Below are 24,922 nucleotides of genomic sequence, written 5' to 3'. Positions count from 1 at the left end.
TTACTTTTTCATATTAAAAAATGAAAACGTGACTTTGGCACTATGCCTCCATCCAGTTTTATAGACAAATTAATCATAAAGAATTTTTGAGATTATATAGGTTTCATAGATTTTTATCTCAAATTTTCTTCATTATATCACACATATTTGTTTATATTGGATCAGCTTACTTAATGTTTCAGCCTTCATCAGTCCAGATAGGTTCATAATAGAGATTATTTCTTTAGGTGTAGAATTCCTTCATGCTAGCATTTCTTTCTCTTTTTCTTTCAAAAGTTCAGAGTGTATATAGTTTTCTATCTAGTTGTAGAACAATGTTTTTAACACATTGCAGTGGTATTAAGCTGAAATACAAAACAACTGCAGCTTTTCTTCTCAGAAAAATGAGTATAATTCTCAGTAAAAATCTACAACAAAAACGTGTAAGTGTGATATAGGTAAATTGTTTTTGTATTGCATTTATTCTAACAATAGGAATATCTCCATGCATTTTAGAAAATGTATATGGACATAAATATATAGAATTGTTCTTTTAAGTGAATAAATATAACACTAATGTGGCAAGCTGTTTTATATGTTTATGTACAGTATGATCAGGAATGTGCTTTGTTTTTGTTTTTTTAAATTTTGTCCAAAGCTATACAAGGGTTATCTACACTAGCTGTCCCTAATTTAGCAGTGTAAGACTAGAGGGAAGGCAGCTAGTCATTACACCCACCACCAACTCTTGAGCTACTATTTTACTAACAAATAGTAGGATTGACCATCACACAATAATATCTCCATGGCTGAAAGGGTGAACATGTTTATGTGAGGGAGATTTAAAAACCACAACCCTCAGATTACGAGTCGAGCACCCTAACCACCTGGTTATGCTGGGCCTCAGGAATGTACTCAAGTTAATTTTGTTGATAGAGATATCCTCTTTTGTATCACAGTAATGTCTCAAAATTGAAGCTACAATACATTATAGTTTTCCTAACACTCTGACTAATGAGGATTCAAGCCACTAGTGCTATTGTTCTTCTGACAGGAATGTCAAAGTGAATCACTAAAGGGAGTTACTACTCCTTCAGTATCCCAAGTTAACCACTGCTCACATGCATACTTTTTTAGTGTTTGAATGTGAAATGCAGATACTCTAATTAGCATTAGTAAATATGTAGCAATGAGCACAGATCTATGGCAATGAGACAACAATTTTGATATAAAATTATTACAGCCAAGTCAGTAGTTCTTTCAGTTGACAATGTGTTTTGTAGGTGAGTCTTCAATCAACACAACACACTAAAAGAATGTTCACAGCTTGATATTCCAATAGGCAAAGAAACAAAAATTCTGAAGAGCACTTCACTGTTTTGAAAGATATCCTGAAATCTTTTTATCTATTAAATATTCCAAGGAACCCAAAACTCCACAATCAAGGCAGACATCACAATGGATAAAGTAAATGTCTTGGAAATGTGCTAATTCATTGCTCGGAGCCAAAGATAAGAAGTAGAAGTTATCACAAAGATTTTAAGAAACTTGTTTGACCCCATTATTTTACATTCTGTAGTGACATGGACCAAGAAAACCAATTAACCCCTTTATTTTACATTCTGACATGGACCAAGAAAACCAAAACATTCAGTAACTTCTTTTAATCCAAGTATTCTTTCAGTTGAAATGAGTATCAGGGTCTTTAATGAGCTTATCTTCAATCATCTCACAAGACATTCTTCTCATCCTTTGTTTAGAAAGAAGCATTTTACTGGATGCCATATCTGATTGCAACCACCCAGCAGCCACGGATCTTTTTATATTTTCAAATGAGTTAGTGATTCTCAGTACTTGCAATTTGTGACTAACCAATTCCTTGAATGAAACCACTTGAAAAGATTATTTTCTTCATTTTCTGAAAACATTTTGAGGTGACATCAGTGATTTGTAACACTTTATTCCAAAATACCAGTGAAACCCAAAATTCAAAATTTAAGTTATGAAGAAGTGATATAGCTGATGAGACTTCCAAACTATCATGTCCCAAGTCAAACAAATAATCTAAACAACAGATTACATTCTTAAAATTCACAAGAATTGCACTTGTTGCTTTAACTTTAGATGTTGACAGGTCTTTCAGTGTTGTAGTGCAGTATTTGAGTTGAATTTCATCACCACTTGAGATATCACTGTTGTTTGAAAACTCTTCATTGAGAAGTTTATAATTCAAACTTTCACAAACACAGATTTTCTTCAAATATGATGAGCAACTTAGTGAAGAATCAATAATGAACATGTGGAGAATGTGTATTGTGATTATCACTGCTGATTTCTTCACACAGCAAAGTGTGAACATCACTATCTTTACCGTTCATCACACTAACTTCATCATAACTTTGTCAAACTAAGTCTTTTGTGTCCAAACTAAAATGTTTGAAAGATTTCATCAATGCAGAAACAAATCCACATGGATCATGATCTGTTTATATATTACAAAATAAAACTTTTTTAATTTTAACTTTATATTCTGTGTTATTGATATGAACATAGCAAATTATTTAAGCAACTTGATTAGTTTTAAAGATATTAGTTGTGCTATTAGGAATAATAATCCATAAAAGAGATTTCCTGATATATTCTACAATTTCATTTTTGACACGAGTGGCAAGACTTAACTTATTCTTCCGTTATTGTATTGCTGAGATACTGGACTGCAAAAGCTGCAGCTGAGGATGATATTTTGAGAGTAGCTTCAAAAATGAGAGATACACACAGCAGTCTGAATGTGCAATATTTGAAGATTTGCCCATTATTGGTAAATTTAATCCAGTAATAGTTCTAATGAGATCAAGCTAAACAGTTAGAACTTTTTTCCATCTCCTCTGTTCTTCATCTAACTGCTTTTTGAGAGTTACATCAATAGACTTGCCTGCCAAATGTGTTTTAATACCAACAACTGCTTGAAAATTACATTTATTTTTTACGTGTTCTTGAATCTGAGTTGATAACTAAATTCAACCTCTCCACAATACCACATCTCCATTTCGAAAGAGGTAGCAATGAGTGCTGTATCCAAAAATTACAGAGTGTGAAAGCAACCAATGATTTATCCTTTCATCCGAATTATTACAATTTTCATAATATTTCTCGGAGAAACTGTGATTTGCATTCTTTGATTTTTTTTTTCACTTGGCAGACAAGCACCTGCTTTTTCCAGGTTTTTCCAACAGTTTTCTGTAAGTTTAATGCTTTTCTATAGTCCAATATCTGACACTATTTCATTTTTGTTAACAGCTACTTCAGAATCTAGTTGATTGTAGATGCTGTTTTCATGCTCTAGAACTTTAACTCCAACAGCATTTTCAGATGATGGACCAACATTTGATTCTATATGTAACTGCAAGACAGTCTCTGGCTCTCATACTATCTCTGTCTTATGCAAGTTATGTTCTACTAAATTTTGTTTTTTACTATTAAAAGGGTGAACCAAGCTGTAAAATTCCTAAAAGTTTCCATATATTTTGCAAGTTAGTTCTTGTTGTTTTTCCTTGGCAACGCTTCGTTTTCCATCTCCATATTTGTGTTTACACATGCTTCTATTATTTTACACCCTAGGGTAAGAAATTAAAACACAACAGTGTGTGTGTGTTTTTCTTATAGCATATCCACATCTGGCTATCTGCTGTGTCCACCAAGAGAAATTGAACCCTTGATTTTAGAGTTGTAAATCCGAAAACTTACCACTGCCCCAGTGGGGACAGAAATAGAAGAAATAAATAGTTTTAATATGTACAATACATATGCAAATATATTTAAAAAAACAATTTTGAAACACCTTACAGTCTGTTATTTGTTTTATTATTAGTGGGCCCTCGATGAATTGTACCCAGTTGCACTGACATTAAAAACGCCCCTACATTACAAGAAGATAGAAACGTGGTACATTCACATACCAGTAAGTATTATAACACTAGAGGAAGACATAAACATATGGTAAATTCATATACCAATAAATATTTTGACACTACCAGATGATAGAAACATGTGGTACACTCATATATCAATAAATATTTTAACGCTACAAGGAGATAGAAACATGTACATTCATATACCAATAAACATTACAACACATCCAGAAGACAGAAACATGTGGTGTATTCGTGTATTTAAAAATCGGCCCGACACGGCCAGGTGGTTAAGGCACTCCACTCCAATTATGAAGGTCGCGGGATCGAATCCCCATCACACCAAACATGCTCGCCTTTCAGCCGTATGGGTGTTATATGTGATGGTCAATCCAACTATTCGTTGGTAAAAGAGTATCCCAAGAGTTCGCGGCGGGTGGTGATGACTAACTGCCTTCCACTCTAGTCTTACACTGCAAAATTAGTGACGGCTAGCGCAGATAGCTCTCGTGTAGCTTTACGCGAAATTCAAAAACCAAAAAAAAAAAAAATTTAAAATCAGTAATAAAAACAACAACGCAGAAGTGTGTAAAGCCATTTGAGTTTTTGATTCCATCAGTAAGTGTGATGGTATAGCATATTTCATTTAATTATTTGATGAACCACTGTAGTCACTAGTGAATTATTTATATAAAATGTTATTCAGTGTGACTTTGGACTAGTTTTTAGCAGCCAAAAGAAGTGTTAAATATAAAGGTGTTTAATATGGTTATTCTATTATTATAATTACCTGGAAATTACAAAAGTTAATAATAAATTATTAACGAGAATAATTAATTATTTGTACCTGGTTTCTAATCCGCTCGAGCTGCCAGAAGTCCTTTACTAGCGGCACCTCCAGTCTCTCTTCCTGATGGTTTTGGGTGATATTGATCAGAGTCAGGATTGGGCTATTCTGAACAGCAAACATTCTCATAGCTTTATAGAGACAGCTCCATTTGGTTAGGTTTCTCAGTTTTGTACACTAAGATTGGTCCTCAGAGGTAAAACTTGAGAAGCAGTTGTATGGTCCAGTATGTGGCAGTTCTAATTTCTAAGTGTGAACTAACAACAAGATTGCAATCAAGGACCTTGACAGTGTTAACAGAAGTCTGATATCAGGAAGAGGTCTTCTCTATAACCCAAGTATTCATATATCAGTCTAAATTTGTTTGTTTTGTTTTTTTGAATTTCGCAAAAGCTACTCGAGGGCTATCTGTGCTAGCCTTCTCTAATTTAGCAGTGTAAGACTAGAGGGAAGGCAGCTAGTCATCACTACCCACCGCCAACTGTTGGGCTACTCTTTTACCAACGAATAGTGGGATTGACCGTCACATTATAACGCCCCCACCGCTGGAAGGGCGAGCACCAAAGTGCAACGGGGATTCGAACCCGCGACCCTCAGATTACAAGTCGAACGCCTTGATCCACCTGGCTATGCCGGGCCACTTTTCCAAGTTATCAAGGAATGTTCACCATACAATAATACATGTACTAAATGAGATTACTTTCATTTTGTTATCACAATTTTAAGAAATCAGGAACTACTAGTTCTAATGCCTAGTGTATTACTTGCTTGTACAAGTGCACGTGAAAGCTAGGAGTTTCAAATCTTAGTTGAAAGAATATTGCAACCTTTGCTTTCTGAGGTATCGAGTGATGTAATACAGTACATAAGCTCTAAAATGTTTTTTTTAACACTTGAACATGAAGTGAAGACAGCTTTTGATTTTAATATTAGTGAAATTTAAAATTTTCAAAAAATAGTATAAATTTAAAAATAAATCAACTACAAACTGAACAAAGCTTCAAAAATAGCCTATGGCCCGCGAAAATCTAAAAACACAATCAAGCTGGATAGTGTCACCATCGACAATGACACTGTTCAATATCAGAGGTAAACCTTTAGAAAATACATGTCTAAAATGGTGCCACCATTCACATTAGTAACAATGGGACAAAATTAGAATGTGGTAAATTGTGAATTGAGTGTTAAAAACTTTGACCAGTGTATAGTCTAGCGAAGACAACTTTCTCCTGTCGATTCTCATAGAAACTAATTGGCCAAGCAACAACAACAGGTGGGCCTTGAACACAGGTCTATAGTCCATATATAGAATAAGCACAGCTGTAACAGCACCAAAGCAGACAAATTTAGCTGTAGTACCAGCAAATTTATTCCCTAGAATACCAGCATGACTAGATATCCAGAAAACTGAGATACAAATCATAATAAAACAGGTGCAATGTATTTTCAAATAATATCTCATATATCGGAATTCACTGTTAACCTCATATCACAAGCTCTTAATATCTTGATTAAATCTGTTGTTTCCATTCAAAAACTGTTTAATAGTTCTGATCTTTAAATAACTTATCCATTGTGTTTTGCAACAGTTACAGAGATGCCAACTATTTCAAACGACTGAGGGTAATGATTGTAGACAGAACCCTTTATCATTTGCGGCTACTAGGCCTGACCAATGTCTCTAAGCTGTTTATTATTATATTATTATAATAACTATTATTATTTGTTACTGCTATAGATTGCTCATTTATGACTGTGTTTTGTGTATTTAAACTGTAAACATTGTTAGTAAGTATGCTTGAAATAATTTTGTCATTTTCACAACCCAACATCTGTACAATGGCTGTAGGTTTGGTTCTAGCACAGCCATATTTTTTCACTATATCAGAGTCTGGGAACACTTTTCTGAATATATGTCCTGCATGATCAGCTACAGCTAGAGGTAAATTATGAGCAATGACGAATTGCGTGAACATCACTTCTGCATTTATGGTTTCATATTCTGAATTCTTACTCATAAATGTCGTTATCTGCATCTTTTTTGTCTTCGCCTCAGCCTTTTGTTTGTGAGATGTCGATTTTGTATGTCTGGAACAATCGTTTATCCTGCCATGCGCTACAGGAAAATCGATGTGACAAACTATACAAAACGCATGACTGTCAGTGACTTTTGATGCAACGACCGGATATTTTGCACTATTTTCCTAAAATTTTTGATTCATAGTTTTAGTCCTTGCAGATTTGCCAGAAACAAGACAATCTGGTGAACGAGGCCTCTTTTTTTCCATCTTGTGAACGATCGCATTGGTGTTTCTATGCCGCTTAGATTGTTTGTTTTGAATTTCGCGCAAAGCTACTCGAGGACTATCTGCGCTAGCCGTCCCTAATTTAGCAGTGTAAAACTAGAGGGAAGGCAGCTAGTCATCACCACCAACCGCCAACTGTTGGGCTACTCTTTTACCAACGAATAGTGGGATTGACCGTATCATTATAACGCCCCCACGGCTGTAAGGGCGAGCATGTTTGGTGCGACCGGGATTCGAACCCGCGACCCTCGGATTACAAGTCGAACGCCTTAATGTGCTTTGTCATGCCGCTCAGAAAACGAGAAACACCCATCTACGCGAGCGCTGATTGGCTGACAATCACTGATGACGTAACTATGGATTCCCCCACGTACCCAGTATGGAGAAGCACTGCACTCAAACTATTGGTAAACGTCGGAGATATTTTTTATTATTTCAAGCACAAACATGATTATCACAAGTAGCCATTTGGAATATGTCTTTTATTTATTATCAAAATTTATTTGTATCTCACTAGAAATTTTCTTTTCACCCCTTTCAAGCCCTGGGGGAACAATTTATCACTTCATTGTACAGGCTTATATAATATATAATAGTTTGGGAGTTGCAACAAGTCGTAATATTTGTCTGTATGAACGTATGGTCGTAATGTATACACCAAAATCGTAATGGTTGAGATCTCTGCAGTTATGAACGATTTTAAGTAATGTTCATAAACATGTGGAACAACATATGCATGTATTTCTTCATACATTTATATTTTCATATACATACATCAGTATTATCTGTGACCATCAGAACTAGTAGGTAAAGCATAATGCTTTGGGCATCCATGCAAATTACTTTGGTAAACTTTCTGGAATTCAGCAGCAATGATCTCTTAATATGCTGCCATCTATGAGCCATAAAAATACTAAAATAATAATAATAATAAAACTAAAACTTTTCAGTTAAAGTTATTCTAAATAAAGATTAATATTCGTGTTACTGCTACAGTATATATATATAAGTATACGCTTTTAGGAAATATAACTCTCTAGTTGTATGTGGAAAATTATCCAAATGTGTGGAAGAGAATTCAGCAAGATATATGTGTAAAAATGATTGGTTTGGGTTGAGAAAAAATTTTATGCAGAGGAGCGAACAACGTTTCGACCTTCTTAGGTCATTGTCAGGTTCACAAAGAAAGAAAGAGGTAACTGACCGATAGTGACCACATTTTTGAAGGGGGTGTGTGTAACTGAGTGTAGGAATGTAGAGAACGTGCTTAGATGTTTGATTATATTTATTAATATAGGTATAAAGGTGTTCCTTTGTATTGGTTTATTTTGGGCTTGAGTTGTTGTATACGTAAGGCTTCTTTAATTTTGCGTTTGTTTATGTTTGTTTCTTTATTTAGTATTTGGGTGTTGTATTTATTTGATTTACAGTTTTCGAAAACGTGTGAAGGTGACGTTTTGTGTTCTTTGAATCTGGTTTCCAGTTTTCTACTTGTTTCTCCAATATAGAAGTCGTAGCAGTTATCACATTGTATTTTATAAATAATGTTGGTGTGGTGTTTGTCAGTGTAGTTAGTCAGTATAGATTTTAGTTTTGTGCCTGGTTTTTGAATGAATTTGGTATTAACTTAAATATCATATTTTGTTACCAGATTTTGCCAAATGTTAGTTATTTTTCTGCTGATGTCGGGAATATATGGTACCCAACAGTATATGGTTTCGTGATTTTTTGATTCGTGCGATATATTTACTTTTGTTAGTTGATTTTGCTTTTTGTCTAGGTGTGTGCGTACAATGTTTTCTACGGTTTATGGAGAAAACTTATTGATGTTGATGAAGTATTGTTTTATTTTGTCTAATTCATCGTTAATTTTATCTGGTAAGCATAGTTGTTTATTTGGTTTCTTGGTATGTTTAGTTTCTGTTTTGTTTCATGTGCTGAGTCCCAAGGAATGTATAGTCCAGTATGGGTGATTTTTCTGTGGATTTCTGTTTTGAATTGTGTGTCGGTTCTTGTAATTTTGAGGTTAAGAAATCATATTTGATTGCTTTCTTCCTGTTCACATGTAAAGTTGATGTTGGGATGTATAGAGTTAATGTGATTGAAAAAATTAAGTGTGTGTTCTGTAGATGTGAATCCCACAATCGTGTCGTCTACATATCTGTACCAGTATAGTGGTGGATGTAATGCTGTGTTAATTGCTTGTGTTTCAACTCGTGTCATAAAAAATATTGGCTAGAACTGGTGATACTGGGTTGCCCATGTTTAGGCCATTTGTTTGTATATAGTTGTGGTTGTTGAACATGAAGTTTGTCTTCATCGTGATGAATTCTATGAGGGTTGCAAATTGGTTGCTGGGAATGTCTGTTGATGGGTTAGGGTATCAGATGTAGAGTTCTAAGGGTATCTTGCAGGCTTCAGCGGTTGGGACTTCTGTAAAGAGAGATATAACATCGAAACTGGCCATTAAGGCTTTATGATTAAGTTGATTTAGATTAGACTTGAAATTAAAAGAGTCTTTGATGAATGAGCTGGCTGATGTTACATAGTTAGAGAATGTCCATGCTATCTATTTACCAAGATTGTAATTAAACGATTCATATGTGAACATTATTGGTCGTAATGGACAATCTGGTTTATGAGGTTTGGGGATACCGTATGTTTGTGGTGAGCGTGAGTCGATCTTGCGTAGGTAGGAATAAAGTGTTTTTGAAATTGTGTTGGCTTTTTTCATTTTTGGTGGTATTTTGTTTAGTTGCGTTTCGTGTGTCGTTGCTGGGTTTGTGTGTATTGGTTTAAATTTGTTTGTGTCTGATAGGATGTTCTTCATTTCTTGGATGTATTCATTCGTGTTCATTATGATTATAGCGTTTCCTTTATCTGCTTTTAGAATCTTTACGTTTTCATTTTGTTTTAGGTTTTTAATGGAATTAAAATTGTTTTTTAGCTTTCTGTTTTGTGAAATTATGTTGACGGTTTTGTGAGAAAATTCTTTGAAAAATCGTTTAAAATGTTTCTTTTAGGTGTTTCTGGAAAATATTAATTTTTAATTTTTCTGGGAAGTTTAGCTCTTGGATGTCAATAAAATTGTCGAAGTTGTCTTCTTTCTGTTGGTTTTTCTCGGTTGTCTTCTTGTTTTTGTTTTCTGTGGAAAATATCACAAGACTCCTGGCTAGGTCTTTTAAGCATGTTTTGATTTCTAAGGTTGGAATGTACCTTGGTGCTATTGCGAAGTTGAGTCCTTTGTTAAGTAGATGTATCTCATCTGTGTTTAATTGTCGGTCGGATCTGTTAATTATGAGGTTAGTCAACGGTTTGTCGTGTTGGTGTTTTTTCTGTTGTTTGCATCTTAGTTTTTTGTTGTGGCAGATCTTTTTGTCCCTGCCTTTTCTACACATGTCGTTTTTACATATATATTTTTCTCTACAAGTGGGTTTTCTCGTCATCACTGAGAATTCAGCAAGGACCATGTTGTGAGCTATGCAAAACTTTCACATAAAAAGATATCTGATATATTGATTAATAGCTTGGAAAGCAAAGGCTTCAAAACAATTACAACTAGTTTTTGAAACTACTAATCGTCATCTACAATAATTTAAACGTTTTTATGATATAGGTATTACCTCAACAAAAACTAACAACTGAAACTATAAAAATCAAACAGTTTTTATCCAATATACTAACAATGTATCATACAACAAAGAAAGTAAAAGCTTAGAAGCCTTTTTTGTTACAGCTGATCCTATAATCAACAAACTGGTCTAAATCTAGGCAATGGAGTGCTCATCATACAGTGCAATACATATAATATACCTTACAATACCTCACGATAGCACAGAGAGCAAGGGCTACAACACTTTTCCTACTAAATTTTTAAACACCACGCTATCATTTTCAGCTGTGCAAACTGTTGATGGACAAAGTATTGCATCTGTTGGCACTAGTGGTTCTGGCTCTGTGATAATAAAAAGGGAATGACAAAATATATGGCACACATTGTAAAGTGAGCATCACTTGATAGTTTGGAAAGCAAGGGCCACCTCTTTATTTCAGTCTTTAATGTTTTTTAACCAAATAACTGTCCAAGCAGCTATAACCAAGTGTAATTCATAGAATTCTTGAGTTGTTTAAATGGGGCTATTGTAACTTTTTTCCTTATATACATATGCAATAAACTGTTCATGGGCATCATATAACTCCCATAGACCATTAGATCATCAGTTACACAGGCAAACTGGACTATAAGCTCCACAGTGTATCAGTTCCGAGGATATTGATGCTGGATATGAGATCTGTGATGATTACTTTCATTACGTGAGTAATGTCTTCTAGATGTTGTCAGATATTCACTTTCCCATCCACGTCTTGTTTATTTCCAGTGGGTTGCTTCATTTTTAATGGGTTAAACCTTCAGCATAGCTGGGCAATTACTGTCTCACAGTTCCAAAGCTGTGCTTCACTGAAGTGTTAAATAGGGTTTAAAGCTAAACTGTCTGGACTCAAAATCAAGTACTGTACAACTTGCTTTGGATACCAGCTTTTCAAGTAGTTACTTACCTTAATTGCTTCCATAAAAAAATCAAATCTTCCTATACTGCACCCTTGAACGTTGTATCCGAAATCTGTTTTGCTTTACTCATGGAATTTATAAACAGTGGCATATTTAAGGAAGAAGCTAGAAGGGGCTCGACCCAAATGCCCATAGTTTTAATGGGGGTCCATTGATAATTTTATTGTTAATTGTTAATCCTTTCGCCCACACAACCTTAAGTTCACCACTGCTTATAGACATAACCTTTGGAACTTATGGTTGGTACCTGATTGAGGTGTCATCTATATCATTGATATGGTGCTTTAGATGCTTTCTGGTACTCTATCTCTCATGTGCATAATCTAGAATGGCAGAGCAATGAGTTCAATTGACTTTTCACCACCACTTTCTCCTATATGATCTGTAATTATTTTCTTCAATATACTTTCTGTTTGAAGAGGCTTATCATTACTTCTTGGTTCACCATCTTCACAATTTAATCCCAACTATCTTCCACTAATGTTACACCCAGTGTTTTTAATCATTCTAAGATGGCTTTGACCATAACTATGGTCGGAGTTATTCTGGTTGTCAAAGGTATAAGAATCCCATTAAGCCTCCTCTAATCATTCTCAGCGTCATCAGATGCTATACCACTGCCACAACCCGCCAGTCATTAGCGGTTTCTCTGCACTTAAGTAAATTCTCGTAAGAAGAGAAATAATTATTGTTATGATTTTTGGATGAACTAGCATTGCAGCTTTTCTTCCTGAGTCATTGGCTGTAATAAGATGGAAGTAAAGGTCCTTAGTTGCATCAGGAAAAGATTGATTGATGTCCATAAAAGGACTTCTTAGGTCTAAAAGCTTTCGAATAACTATCTCTCTTCATTACCTATCCTTCCTATTGGTTATAAGTTTTTATAATTATGGAAGTACCACTTCTTTTATAATGAAGCCTTTCTAATTCAGATAACACAAGAGCAAAATTCAATGGCATTGCACGTGCAAGTACAGAAAACATAAAAGCTGCTACAATATTCTATTTTCACTGCATCTAAATTTTCTACTTCTTATCCATTGTATTGTATTTTCAGGTTGAGCTCATTTCCCTTATAGAGTCAAGATAGGTCCTCAGGAAAACAGAAGATTAATAAAGAAATTTATTGTAAAATAGTTCTGAGTTCCACGATTAGCCGAGTCCATGAGAATGAAATAACGAGACTAGTCATAAATGCTTTACAACCACAACAGTTACGGAAAGACTATGTGTTAGTTCGTCATAATGACAAAGAACAAAGGCAGCTAGAACGAAAGTAACTTAATTACCTTCCTGAAAACATGTTATCCGTAAAATGTGCATAAATAAAAACAATTAACAACTTCTGAAGAAAAACTATATCAAAATAAAAAAGTATGAAATGCGTAGTATGCTTATATACCAAACAATTATAATATTATGTAATTTTTAGACTTCCATTTTCATCATACATTTTAATTTACTTCAATAGTTGGCTTTTTAATACTTTGATTTGATTTTGTTTTTTTATAAGCACAAAGGTACATAATAATATATCTGTGTTCAATTCACAGTGGGTATCAAAATGAGATGTTTAAGCGATGTTAGCTCACATATTAATCACTGAGCCACGAATGGGAGAGGAAGGAATTTTGATTAGGAAAATTTAAACAGATCGGTGTTAACACAATTTTAGAAAAATTCTGGTGATATTACATTTTTGTTTGTTTAAGCACAAAGATACATTATAATTTATCTGTATATGCCCAACGAGAGGTATAAACATTGGATATTAGCGTTGTAAGTTAATAAACTTCCCGCTGGTCCACGAGGCTGTCCTAATAATAGTAAAGTGGCAATTTTATCAAAGATTAATAACATAATTTATCTTTCCAAACAATCGTGTCATCCCCCCAAAACAAAAACATCTATTTTTAAATACGATAGATTATTAACAGTTAACAATTTATCGAAATATAATAAAACTTATAAACTATATACGTATTAATATTATAGATAAAATTTGATATGACACTAATATAGCAGAAAATATGTTTAGTCTCTTTCCTGCTTCTCTTTTGTTTTTATTTGCGACAGTGTTGTGTCTTTGATGAACGCTGAGTGCAAGAGTTTTGGCCACATCAGCTTCTTTTCCCACTCTGGCGTAGGGATCTAATTGTGAGTGTATATATTTTATTTGTCTTTTGGTATTACTATTGGCAGTATTTCTTTTCAAATGTAATTACGGAATATGTCATTTCAAAAATTAATATTTACCTAGTTTGTTTTTAAGTTAGAGGTTTTTCTTTTATTATTATTTTTTTCAGATATACATTAAAGTTGAACTAAGGAGCCGGTTCACGTGGACTTGTATTATTTCAGAACTGCAGTTCACAGACGTGCCACGAGAGTTCTTCGTTGATTGAAACATTGTTTGGTTAATAGTTTGTTACATGTTTTAATATGTCTCAACAGCAACAGACGCAACCTCCAGCAGCTCAGCGTGGAATTGTGAAACAAGTACTGAATTTGCTCTATTATGTATATAGGTTATTTGAAAATGCAGTCATTGTATTGTTAGTAATTAATCGTACTACAGTATGCGTGTCACGAGCCATTATAAAGTGTACACGTGACAGGATCAAAAGCCTGGAAGTAAATCCTAACATATGCTATATGACGTAATTCTAGTAGTAGAAGGTTTGTTCACAAAACATTGAATTAGACTTAAACCTAACGTTAATATTACAGCATTAATAGGAAATGGTATAATTTGCGTTTAACACCTTTGAGGTGATTAGTCTTTCAAACTTTGAAAATAATTTATAGGTAAAAACTTTTGACTTGTAGCTTGTAGTACTCTGTGTCCATAGCAATCATAATTTTTTTTATACCTCAAACTTTATCAGTTTGTATTTTATCTTGTGGAAATTTCTAATTTTGTATCTCCTTCTAAGTTTTAAACAAAGTTGTCTCATTCCAGCCTTTTTATTCCTCCATTCAAACTTGCAGCTGATAGGAAATTCCAAACCATAACAATTTTACTCAAACAGGAGTATGAAAAAAATTTAAGTTATATTGTTAGAGAAACACACACACACTCACATATATATACACATATATATACATACACACACACACACACACACACACACAGTGCTTAGAAAGGCATCTTGTCATTTTAATTAAAAGCTGATAGCTTTCACTTAAAGTTTGTTATTGAGTGTGCTATTCTTAAGTTACAAACCAAATTAGCACTCGTGTGTTTTTAATTTAACAATGTAATGCAAACGTGAAAGAATATGGTAAATTTTTGAAAAATGATGATAAGGAGCTCCACAATTAAGAATTATACCTGATAATGTAGGTATATGAACATTGAGAACGTCAGTGTCATGTAAGATTAATTAAATTTATAATTAAATCTGTAGTTATAAAATATAAATTGAAGTTCGTGTTTTTGAATATTGGTGTATTAATTTATTCCAACTATTTAATAATTGAAATATTGGCATTATCCTTTTTTGTTATTGTTTTTGATTAAATTTGTTCGGTTTGATCAATTAGTATCATGAAACTCACAAATATAAGCATATCAAATGTAGAGTTTCTGTTTATTCATATTTTCATTTATTTCAACTGTCCAAGCAATATAAATATTGTCATTATATTTGTTGATAGACATAAAGCTTCACAATCAGCTATCTGTGTGGTGCATACTGTGTGTATTAAAATCACATTCTTAGCATCATGTGTTTTTTTTTAACTATCTTGTGAGAAATATGAATTTTTTTTAGCCATCTGATAAAAATAGTGAAGTAGTTGAATGTAATTATTAATGAGCCCAATGATTAATTGATTAGCAAATTCCTCTAACTGTCCAGTTCTAAAGTTAATCTCAAAGTTTGTAAAGGCAATAAAATATGCTGGTAATAGAAGTAAAGAAAGTTATTGGTAGATCTAAGAAAAGCAGTAAGTTTTTGTATCAGTGTAAAATGCCTATGCTATAAAGCTTTGAGTCTTTTTGAAACCTAAAACATTAGATATCACATTCGTATGTAAATGTTTGTTATATTTCCTCCAAATTAGGCTGATAAAGATTTCAGGGCAGAAGTGTGTAAAAAAATCTTTAAACTGTAAATGCATATAAATCTTAAAAACATAAGTGTTTTTACAAACAAATGTGAAGTAATACATCAGATATGGCTTATTGAGTGCATGATAATGTGAACCTGAGGATTCGTGGGTTATGTCTCACAATTGTATTTTGTACTTTGAGGCCGTGGATGTATTGTAAGTGATGGTCCATTGTCATTACTGATTTAGATTAGCAAAAGAATTGGTGCTACTGTCTTATATTTAGTCTGTTGCTCCAAAATTAGAGATGGTTAATATAGATAGCCCTTGTGTAACTTTATGGAAATATTATAAAGAAACATACCTTTCACATGTGATCAGAAAAACACTAATGATGATTCTATGCAACTGATAAATCATTCTAAGTATTATATTTTTATTTTGACTTTCTTTATGTTAAGATAGGAAAGCATGTTAATTTAGCTTTATTAATTGAAGTAATTTAGTGCTGCATAAGTATCTTGCTTTGGAAAGAAATTAATGGTGATGTTTTGAGATTATTTTTTTAAATATTAACATTTTATAATGTATTTTTATTGCAAAAAACATACTTCCATTTATCTATTTAGACTATTTTGAAGATAATGGTAGCTAAAACTATCTTAAATTTTTTATGAAGGACTATGGCAAGATTAAAAGCGAGGAAATATATTGTTTAAGGATAAATTAAAACATGTTTTTAATCTTTTTCAGTGTTATAGAGCTAGAGTAAAACTAATTTATATATTTCAGAAGTGAATCAATTAAAACTTGATGGTCCATGTTCATTACATAAGTAACCATTCAAGGTCATGGTCTTCTGAGATTCATGTTATTACTGAAAAGTAATCTCAAGGACAAGTGTTGCTCTGGTAACTGGATCTAGTTTATTTTTTTTTTGTAAAAACCTTTTTTTTTTCAGTCACAACTTACAGATTGATGATAAATTGAAGTTGTAGCATCATTCACTGAAATTAATTAAAGTGAATATAAAGAAATATAATCCACAGTCTTATACATTGTGTTTTTTAATACAGTTGCTATGAGGTAAAGCAGTTTTTTATATAGCTTTCATTTAGGTTTGAATTTATTACTTCAGTAGTTCAGTGATGTAATTAACTGAATATATTGTAATTTCAGCTGCAGTTGTTTATGTGATGAAAAACAGAAACTTTATCACATTCTTAAAGGGCATTAGTAGGACTTTCTGTATTACAAATCTATAACAGAGAAACCATGTCTGGTAATTTTAATATTCTTAAGCAATATTGATGGAAAAAGGTTAAGTCTTCCAGAATGCTTCAACAGCTGTATAAGGTATGCATGTCTGATAATAACCCATGATACTGTTATATCCTTTTAGTGTAAACTAGTTTGAATAAAATAATTTGCCAGCAGTAAAATTTATTATCTTTTTGTACATTTTTTGTTGGCAAGTTTCAGTAATGTGTATTCTGATAAGGACCATGTTTTCACTTTTTAGAAAAATAACTTTAAAGGTGGTGATAAAAACTGTGATTTCACTGTCTAAGTATATTCAAATTAAAGTTTTAATATAATAACTGTATTATTTTAATTTAAGAAGTTTCTAAAATACAAAAATTTATTAAACAATATTCAAACTTGCAGTGTAACACCCTGGTTAGACTCACTGTAACTTCTTAAACTACAAGGTCTTAGAAGTCACAAGTCTCAGTTGTAGGGTTCATAGTTGGATAGTAAAGGTCCTAGTTTGAAAAAAAGTACCATCAAGGTTGCTTTTTTAAAGAAATGATTAATTTTTGTTAAAGTTTGACTCATTAGATATTGTTCTCTTAAGTCAAAGTTTAAACTGAAAAATAATTTCAGAAAATGAATTATTGGTTTGCAATTGTAATCTATAATAGCTCATTTGATCTAGTTCACTCAGCTGGTATTATAGTATGAATTTTCTACCTCTTGCTCATGGGGAATTTAGGTGATATTTTTTTAAGTAATAAAAATGCGATATCAAAGTTCTTAATTTGGGTGCCTAATTCTGGTAGTATGTTTTAATTCATATCTTAAACAGTCATTTTGCTATGTTGCAATTTCCTTGAGTCATGAGGATAGTGCCTAGCAGAATTAATTAGTATCAGATCATTGACTCGTTATTTTATCATTGTTGATTTGATTTTAAATGATGAAACGTACATATGATCAAATTTATTAAGGTAGAATACCGAGGATGACTCATACCCTGTCAAAACTTATATTTGTCTCCTAGACCTACCATTTCCACCACAAAGTACAAAAAAGAAAGATGAAACATCAACATCATTAATTCCCTTAGCAATTGTGAACACCTCAGTCAGGTTAGCTCGTATCTTTTTTTTCAAGGAAATACAACTCGTATTGTAACTTGTCTTTACGTAACAATGTTTTCATCCCAGGTAAGAACTGTATTTAGTATTTCTGTAGATACAACATAAAATCATATTTACATTACTGTTAGCAACAACACACTGCTTGAATGGTTCAGGAGATTAATCAATCCAAACACCAAGAACCTTATCTTCCATAACACTGTTAAGGGTATTCACATGAAAATTATAATTCAGGTTTTGATATTTCACGTGCATTATCTTGCATTTATTGCAACTAAAAACTATCTGTTCTTCATTTGCCCAACTAGTAAATAATCCAGATTTTTATGTAAAGAAAAATTACATGCAGAAACACTGAAAGTCTTAACATCACTAACAGATTTAAGAAATTTCTTTACCATTCCTTCATTTGTCACTGATGTTAACCAAAAGGAGCAAAGATCCTGGCACTAAGCCTTAAGGTGCTTCACTTTTGATATTAATACTGTTTCACTGTCACTTATAACTCTAACCTTATGTTTTTCATTCCTGTCCCTGTATTTGTTACCATTGTTCTTAATCTCATTAAGCTATAGGTTTATTGTTTACTGGCTCATTACTGTCATAAGTTTTCTAAAAGCTGTTGTATTCCTTGCTTGTAAAAGCTCCACTTTTTGAAATCCTGTTGCCATTTCCCTTAGATTCTCCTTCTCCTTATTATCTTTGTAAGATATAGATGATGGTTTAGTGTTATGATTTAGATGATTTAAGCACAGTGTCTTTATGTGTTAAATTATTTTTGGATCAACAGATTATTACAGATTTTTTGTTTTCACATAACTGTGTATGAATTCATTTGTTGTGTGGTTCAACTGTTGTGAATTGGTGCTTGTATTATTATGTCAGGATACTTGGACCTTATTTTTTCACATTATTTTGATTGAGTATTATTGCATCATAATACCTCAGTGTGTTTAAAAAGTTATAGGCCTTGGTCAGGTTATAAATATCAGTACAGAGTATAGTTAGTTAGTAAAACAGATATTTAAATAGTTAGATTGATATTATTTACTTTTTGTGAGACAGGTAGGGATACGTAGAATTTACTAGGATTTTGATTACTGGAAAAGGACTTTTTTCCAAAAATTCTTAATCCTAGGAGATGTTAATTAGGGATGCCAGACTAAACACTTCTAAACAGGATGTGTTGTTGGAGAATGTTGCTTTTGTGGGTTTTTCTCATAAAGTTATATATCTTTTCTTTTTTTAGAATCTGTTCTTGTTGCTGTTCCACTGTTGCTAGAGTTCCGCGTGTAGCTCTGTATGCATGTTTTGGCTTCCAGTTAATGAACCATGAACTTTTTTTGTTGTTGTTGTTCATGCTTTTGATACTGTTTGTTGTTTTCAGGTTACTGTTGAGACCTGTTATATTTTGAAAAAGTCCATCTTTTCTTGTCCAACTTACATTTGTACATGAAATTTCTTTTAATGAAGTTTTTGGGCATGTGAAATAAGGTTTTTGTGCACCTTTGGGATGTTTGTTTCCTTGGAGCTTCTATTGTTGATATTTAGAATTTTTCCATTGGATAGCTTGAAAATACTAGTTTTTTTTTTCCCTCTCTCATTTCTCATTTTTTCTCTGACAGAGTATGTCATGGTTTATTAAATCGGTCAGTAACCATTAAGTTGTTTGACCAGGTATGGACTAAAGATTCAGACGTTTTGTTCTGCTGTGGTTTGCTTCTTTACTGTAAAATGTAATAATGAATACATTCTCATATTAAGGAACTTTGAAATCCAGAGGTTTGTTTGCTCATTTTGATGATTAGAATTTTGCTCCTTCAGTTGTTGTATGATGTTTGAATTGTGAGCCAAAGTTTTAACAAACCATAAAGCCTCAGCATTACTGAAGACAGTGTTAAATCATTTTTATTGTAGTTTTGCTGTGCAAGTATATATATGTGTGTGTGAAGTGTTTTCATTTTTAAACTATATTCTATACATATTACAATTTAGTAAAAGCTAATGTCTTAAAATCAGTTTTGAAAATATTATTTGCAACTTGCTTGCAGTTTTATATCTGTGGATGATTGTGTGAATCTTATTTTGTTTAGTTACTTAGATTTTGTTGTTCAAATTAGAAACAACAGTTCATCTTTATTACACACATAATGCATATCTTATTATTCTGATCAAGTAGTTGAAGAAATTGCTGTTGTTAAAAATCATTACTTAATTTTTACATTGTTTAGGTGCTCTCTGGAGATGCTATTATAATTCGGGGTCAACCAAGAGGAGGACCGCCACCAGAGAAACAGCTAAATTTGTCCTACATCAATGCACCCAAGCTAGCTCGTCGAGCTAATCCTAATGTGGAATCATCTCAGGAGACTAAGGATGAGGTAATGCTGTAGATCTGCAAACTTAGGAATTTATTTGTGTTAGAAATTTTATAGCAAATGAAATATCTTCATTTTTAATGTATCTCTAGTTTTGTACTTAGCATTTTAATACTGTCACTTTAGTTTTACTTATGCTTAGCGTCATTACGTCCATATCTTTACAACTTAGCCAACTTCTGCATTTATTAAAATGTTGTTTTAGACAGTACCCTAATGCCATATACTTGACTTTTAGATGTTAACAAAAACTGCATTAATTATCTTTACCATCACACCTGAATTAATTTCTGCTTATTACCCCATCATTATCTTTGAATTTAAGATTTCAATTCAGTTTTCATGAAGATGTACATAAAACCTCATTATAGTCACAAGAAAGAGTGAATATACAAATCCAAATATTTTTAAGTTTAAAATATTTTGGAAGAAAATGGGAAAAAAAGTCATAAATTACAAATAATTAGGCAAAAGTATTTTTATGTTAAATTTGGAGCATGATGTTTAACAAGTATTAACTGTATGTATGTATATATATATAAACCAATATTACCTTCAGGTAGAAATGTTGACATATAATTGTAAAAATAATCAATTAAAAAATTCCATTATAAAGTGGTACTGTCCATGTACAATGCTGTAAAGAAATACAGGGTGGTCCAAAATTATTTTTCATCTTTTAAAGTTTAATAAATAAATAATTAAGAAAATACAGTCGTGAAGTTTTCAACATATTTTATTCCAAGCCAAACAGTTTTTGTCTTGCTGTTTTCCACTCCAGAAAATAGTTTTACTTTGTAAACTGACAACTATTCAAGGAAAGGCCAGTGCAGGAATGAAGTGTGGGATATATTAAAGATATCGTCTGTCACAAGTCTATAGCAAACATCACAGAGTTAAAGACCAAGACAGCAGAAGCTGTTACCACTACAATTGTGGACATGTTCTGGTGAATATAAACTGAAATATTGGTTAGACATACTGAGAGCCAATAATGGTGCACACATACAAGTCTACTGTCATATCAGCAACAAATATTTTAGCTGGATTACAAGTCATCTAAAACTTCATAGTTGTATTTCCTTAGTTAATTAATTTTTTAAAATAAAAAGTTAATTGTAGACTACCTTGTGTAGCTTGATGTATTACTGCATAAGGTTTTTTTAGAAATCCATAGTAGTTATTTTCTCTTTGTAGCCTTATGCATGGGAAGCAAGAGAATTTCTGAGAAAAAAACTCATTGGAAAGGAAGTTTGTTTTACTATTGAGTACAAAGTTCCCAACTCTACAAGAGAATATGGTTTAGTTTTTGTTGGAAAAGGTAATTTAGAAAGGATTTTATGATTTTTCTTGCTACAAAAACTTATATTAATATGTAGGTAACAGTTAAAACTGTTTTCCCTTTTCAGTTATGGACTGTTTTGTTTTTCTATTATGATTTATTTATTTGTAATTATAGAAGTTGTTTAATGCACATATTAACTTTTTAAACTCTGCTTGTGTTGGTTCTGTGTGTTGCATCATGTATCTTATAACTCTCAGTCTAAAGAGCTATCAATAAATAATTTTCTATGTAAAATGTATGGGAAGCCCCATTAGTAATTAGTGCGAATGATTGGAATTTTGTTTGTATTGTCGACTTTTTGTCACTTGTTGCCGTGGGCCTTGTTATCAACAAAGTCATGGACTCAATCAACTTATTGTAGTTATAGTTCAGAAAAATATGTAAGAAGCTAACTGAACCATATATGTTTTCATCAAAAATATAGAGCATCTCAATATATATGTGAGTACCTTGCCATGTAGTTTGAAATAATTGCATGCAATGTTTTTGTTCAAGGATACAATTTTTTGTTTTTTATGGTTTTGTTAGGTATTATACATCATGCTAGTTTAGCAAACTAGTTCATATTTGTCTGTCATTTATTTTAGTAGTGCAGTTTCTGAATGTAGAAAAATTGAATAATAATTCAGTTAATTTGTTAAAATTTTCTGATTGCTTTCATTTTCAGATACTTCTGGTGAGAATGTAGTTGAATCTGTAGTTGCTGAGGGACTTGCAGAAGTGAGGAGAACAGGTGTAAAACCTTCTGAGTAAGTTACCTAAGAGTGATTGATTATACCTTGAAACTTAAGAAGTATCCAAAGTATTGATTATGAAACTTCATTGAAATATTTTCTAACTGACACTTTAAGTTTTACTATCACATAGATAAAGAATATGACATTTTGTAACTTTACTTTTCATCCTTCTCCTTAGCTTATAGGCTTATGATGCACAGCACCAATAGCCCATTGGGTTTATTTTGTGCTTAAGAACAAACAAACACTTCTTTATTTACTCTAACTTTCTAAGGTAACTGAGAAATTGTTTTTCATTATTTTAGTATTCAACAGAAACTCTGTGAGCTTGAAGATGCAGCAAAGACTGCAGGAAAAGGAAGATGGAGTAGTGATCCATCTCACAATCATGTGAGAGACATAAAGTACACTGTGGAGAACCCTCGGAACTTTATCGATTCCCTTCATCAGAAGCCTGTGAATGCTATCATTGAACACGTTCGAGATGGAAGTACTCTTCGAGTTCTTCTACTCCCAGACTACTATCAACTGACTGTTATGATATCTGGAATTAGAGTGAGTCATTGTTGTTATTATTTCTGGAATATGTTTGTTTGTTAGAAAGTTTGGCTTTCATTATAAATTTTGAATTGTAGAATGCTGTAAGTTTTTATTTTGATATTAAATCCATAATTGAATAATTCTATAAGTTTTCTGGTGCATTATTTATATTTTTTTTATTATTTTTACTCTTCTGTATAAGAAAAATATTGAATTATTTTATTAAATAATACATAAAATCAGAACTCCTTAGCTTTAAATAGTACTATTTTAAAATAATTTAATTCTAAAGTATTTCCAAGTTGTGCAAGTTCATTAGATGTATAAAACTCTAATATTAAAAAATATTAACTAAAAAATTGAATTGCTTCATAGTAGTATATTATGTAAACAAACTGAGATGAAAGTACTTCAGAGTGTAGCAAAGCAGTATTGTTCCTTTATTATCAAATAATTGTATAACATATCTTTTTTCTTTATGCTTCTAAATTTTTTAAATTTAAATTTTTAAGTTAACTGGTTATTGGTATTGAAGTGAAAGGGTACATTAAATGTTATCACATTTAAATAACTGGTACGTGTCTGGAAAATCTATGGTTTATGTTGGGGAGTCCTGGAAAACTGGAAAAGCCTTTGAAAGTCCTTACCCATTGTTTCCAGATACCCTGTTCCTATTTTTATTGATTTCAAGCTATACCACTGTGTTTATTTCAGTTTCACACAAAAAAATAATTTCTAGAAAAAGAAACCCCCAAATTGATAAATTTTTTTCCTCATATGACTACACTGATTGGAAATAAGCTTTGAACTATGTATTTCCATATGCAAGTGAATAATGTTTCATAACTGTTGTTAGAATGATATTTTGAGTGTAAATTTAGCTTAAATGTAATATGATGAAAATATAAGTTATAAATATGTACATAAGATAAATAATTTGAACATTTTAGAATTCTGTCTTCAGTTTGAATGGCTCAGAAATAATTAAGTGTTTCGACTTAAATGTTATCTGCTGTTGTTTAAAATTTGTTAATGTAAGAGAGAGAAAGAGAGAGACAGATAAGTCCAGATGCCAACAGTATAATAGAATGAACACCATAATCTAAAATGATATTCGTGAAATATTTGTCAATACAGATATTCTATAAAGTCGTACCTGATTAGGTTACTCATTATTTATAATAATCAATGCAGGATTTGGTTTATTGCTACAGGTTTTGTAAACATTCTTTCATTTTTGAAACAAATTTAATACTAAATCTAACGTGTTTTACTTCACTTTAAACATTAATGTATGTGTGTATATATATTTTACCTAACAGGAAAACTAATTTTGCTTCACCACAGTTGTAAGTTTTCTATTACTTTGAAATATTTAGGGATAGTCCAGTATTAGTTTTGCTGATACATCTACTAATAATTTGCAATAACTGAAAGCTGATATAATATTATACAGTTTCTTAACTTACTTGAGAGTCTTTGTACAAGGCATTTTATGAACGGCTGTAATGAAATAATGAGAAATGTACACGATTGTGTATATTTTTGAAAATTACAAAATGATTTACTGGTCTCATGTTTTTGATTAGATCAAAATTACAATACACTATAGTTGTTAAAGAATCATAGTTTTAAGAGTGTTGTAGCTTAACCTTTGATTCATTTTGAATTCTGGCAGTGAAAGTATCATAGAAGGTCCAATATTAATTAATTTACTATGATACCACCAAACTTTTGGCCTAGGAAAGTAGCCAAGTTTCAATTCAGCTTGGTCTTTCAAGAGTCCTGATTTGTGCACAAATAAGAACTTTTTTTGCTATTGTTTGAAATTGAAATGTATAAAGAATATCAGCCATATTTACTTTACCAATA

General features: G+C 32.1%; 1 protein-coding gene across 2 annotated transcripts in view; it reads left to right on the top strand.

Moving 5' to 3' along the window:
* The first annotated feature begins 13,642 nt into the window (after nt 1-13,642).
* LOC143238400 (staphylococcal nuclease domain-containing protein 1-like) overlaps nt 13,643-24,922 on the top strand; it is a 32,853-nt gene continuing 21,573 nt past the window's right edge. The window contains exons 1-6 of one of the 2 annotated variants that reach the window (XM_076478568.1): nt 13,643-13,767; nt 13,917-14,109; nt 20,282-20,431; nt 21,626-21,749; nt 22,441-22,522; nt 22,816-23,065. In XM_076478568.1, the coding sequence (XP_076334683.1) occupies nt 14,053-14,109; nt 20,282-20,431; nt 21,626-21,749; nt 22,441-22,522; nt 22,816-23,065 (663 nt within the window). In that variant the 5' untranslated portion in view covers nt 13,643-13,767; nt 13,917-14,052. Of the gene's footprint in view, nt 13,768-13,916; nt 14,110-16,890; nt 17,023-20,281; nt 20,432-21,625; nt 21,750-22,440; nt 22,523-22,815; nt 23,066-24,922 lie in introns of those variants that run through there. The other variant, XM_076478569.1, reaches the window with a different exon arrangement.

Source organism: Tachypleus tridentatus, chromosome 13 (assembly GCF_004210375.1).
Source record: "Tachypleus tridentatus isolate NWPU-2018 chromosome 13, ASM421037v1, whole genome shotgun sequence".
Taxonomy (NCBI): Eukaryota; Metazoa; Arthropoda; class Merostomata; order Xiphosura; family Limulidae; genus Tachypleus; species Tachypleus tridentatus.
This window is presented reverse-complemented; position numbering and strand designations above follow the sequence as displayed.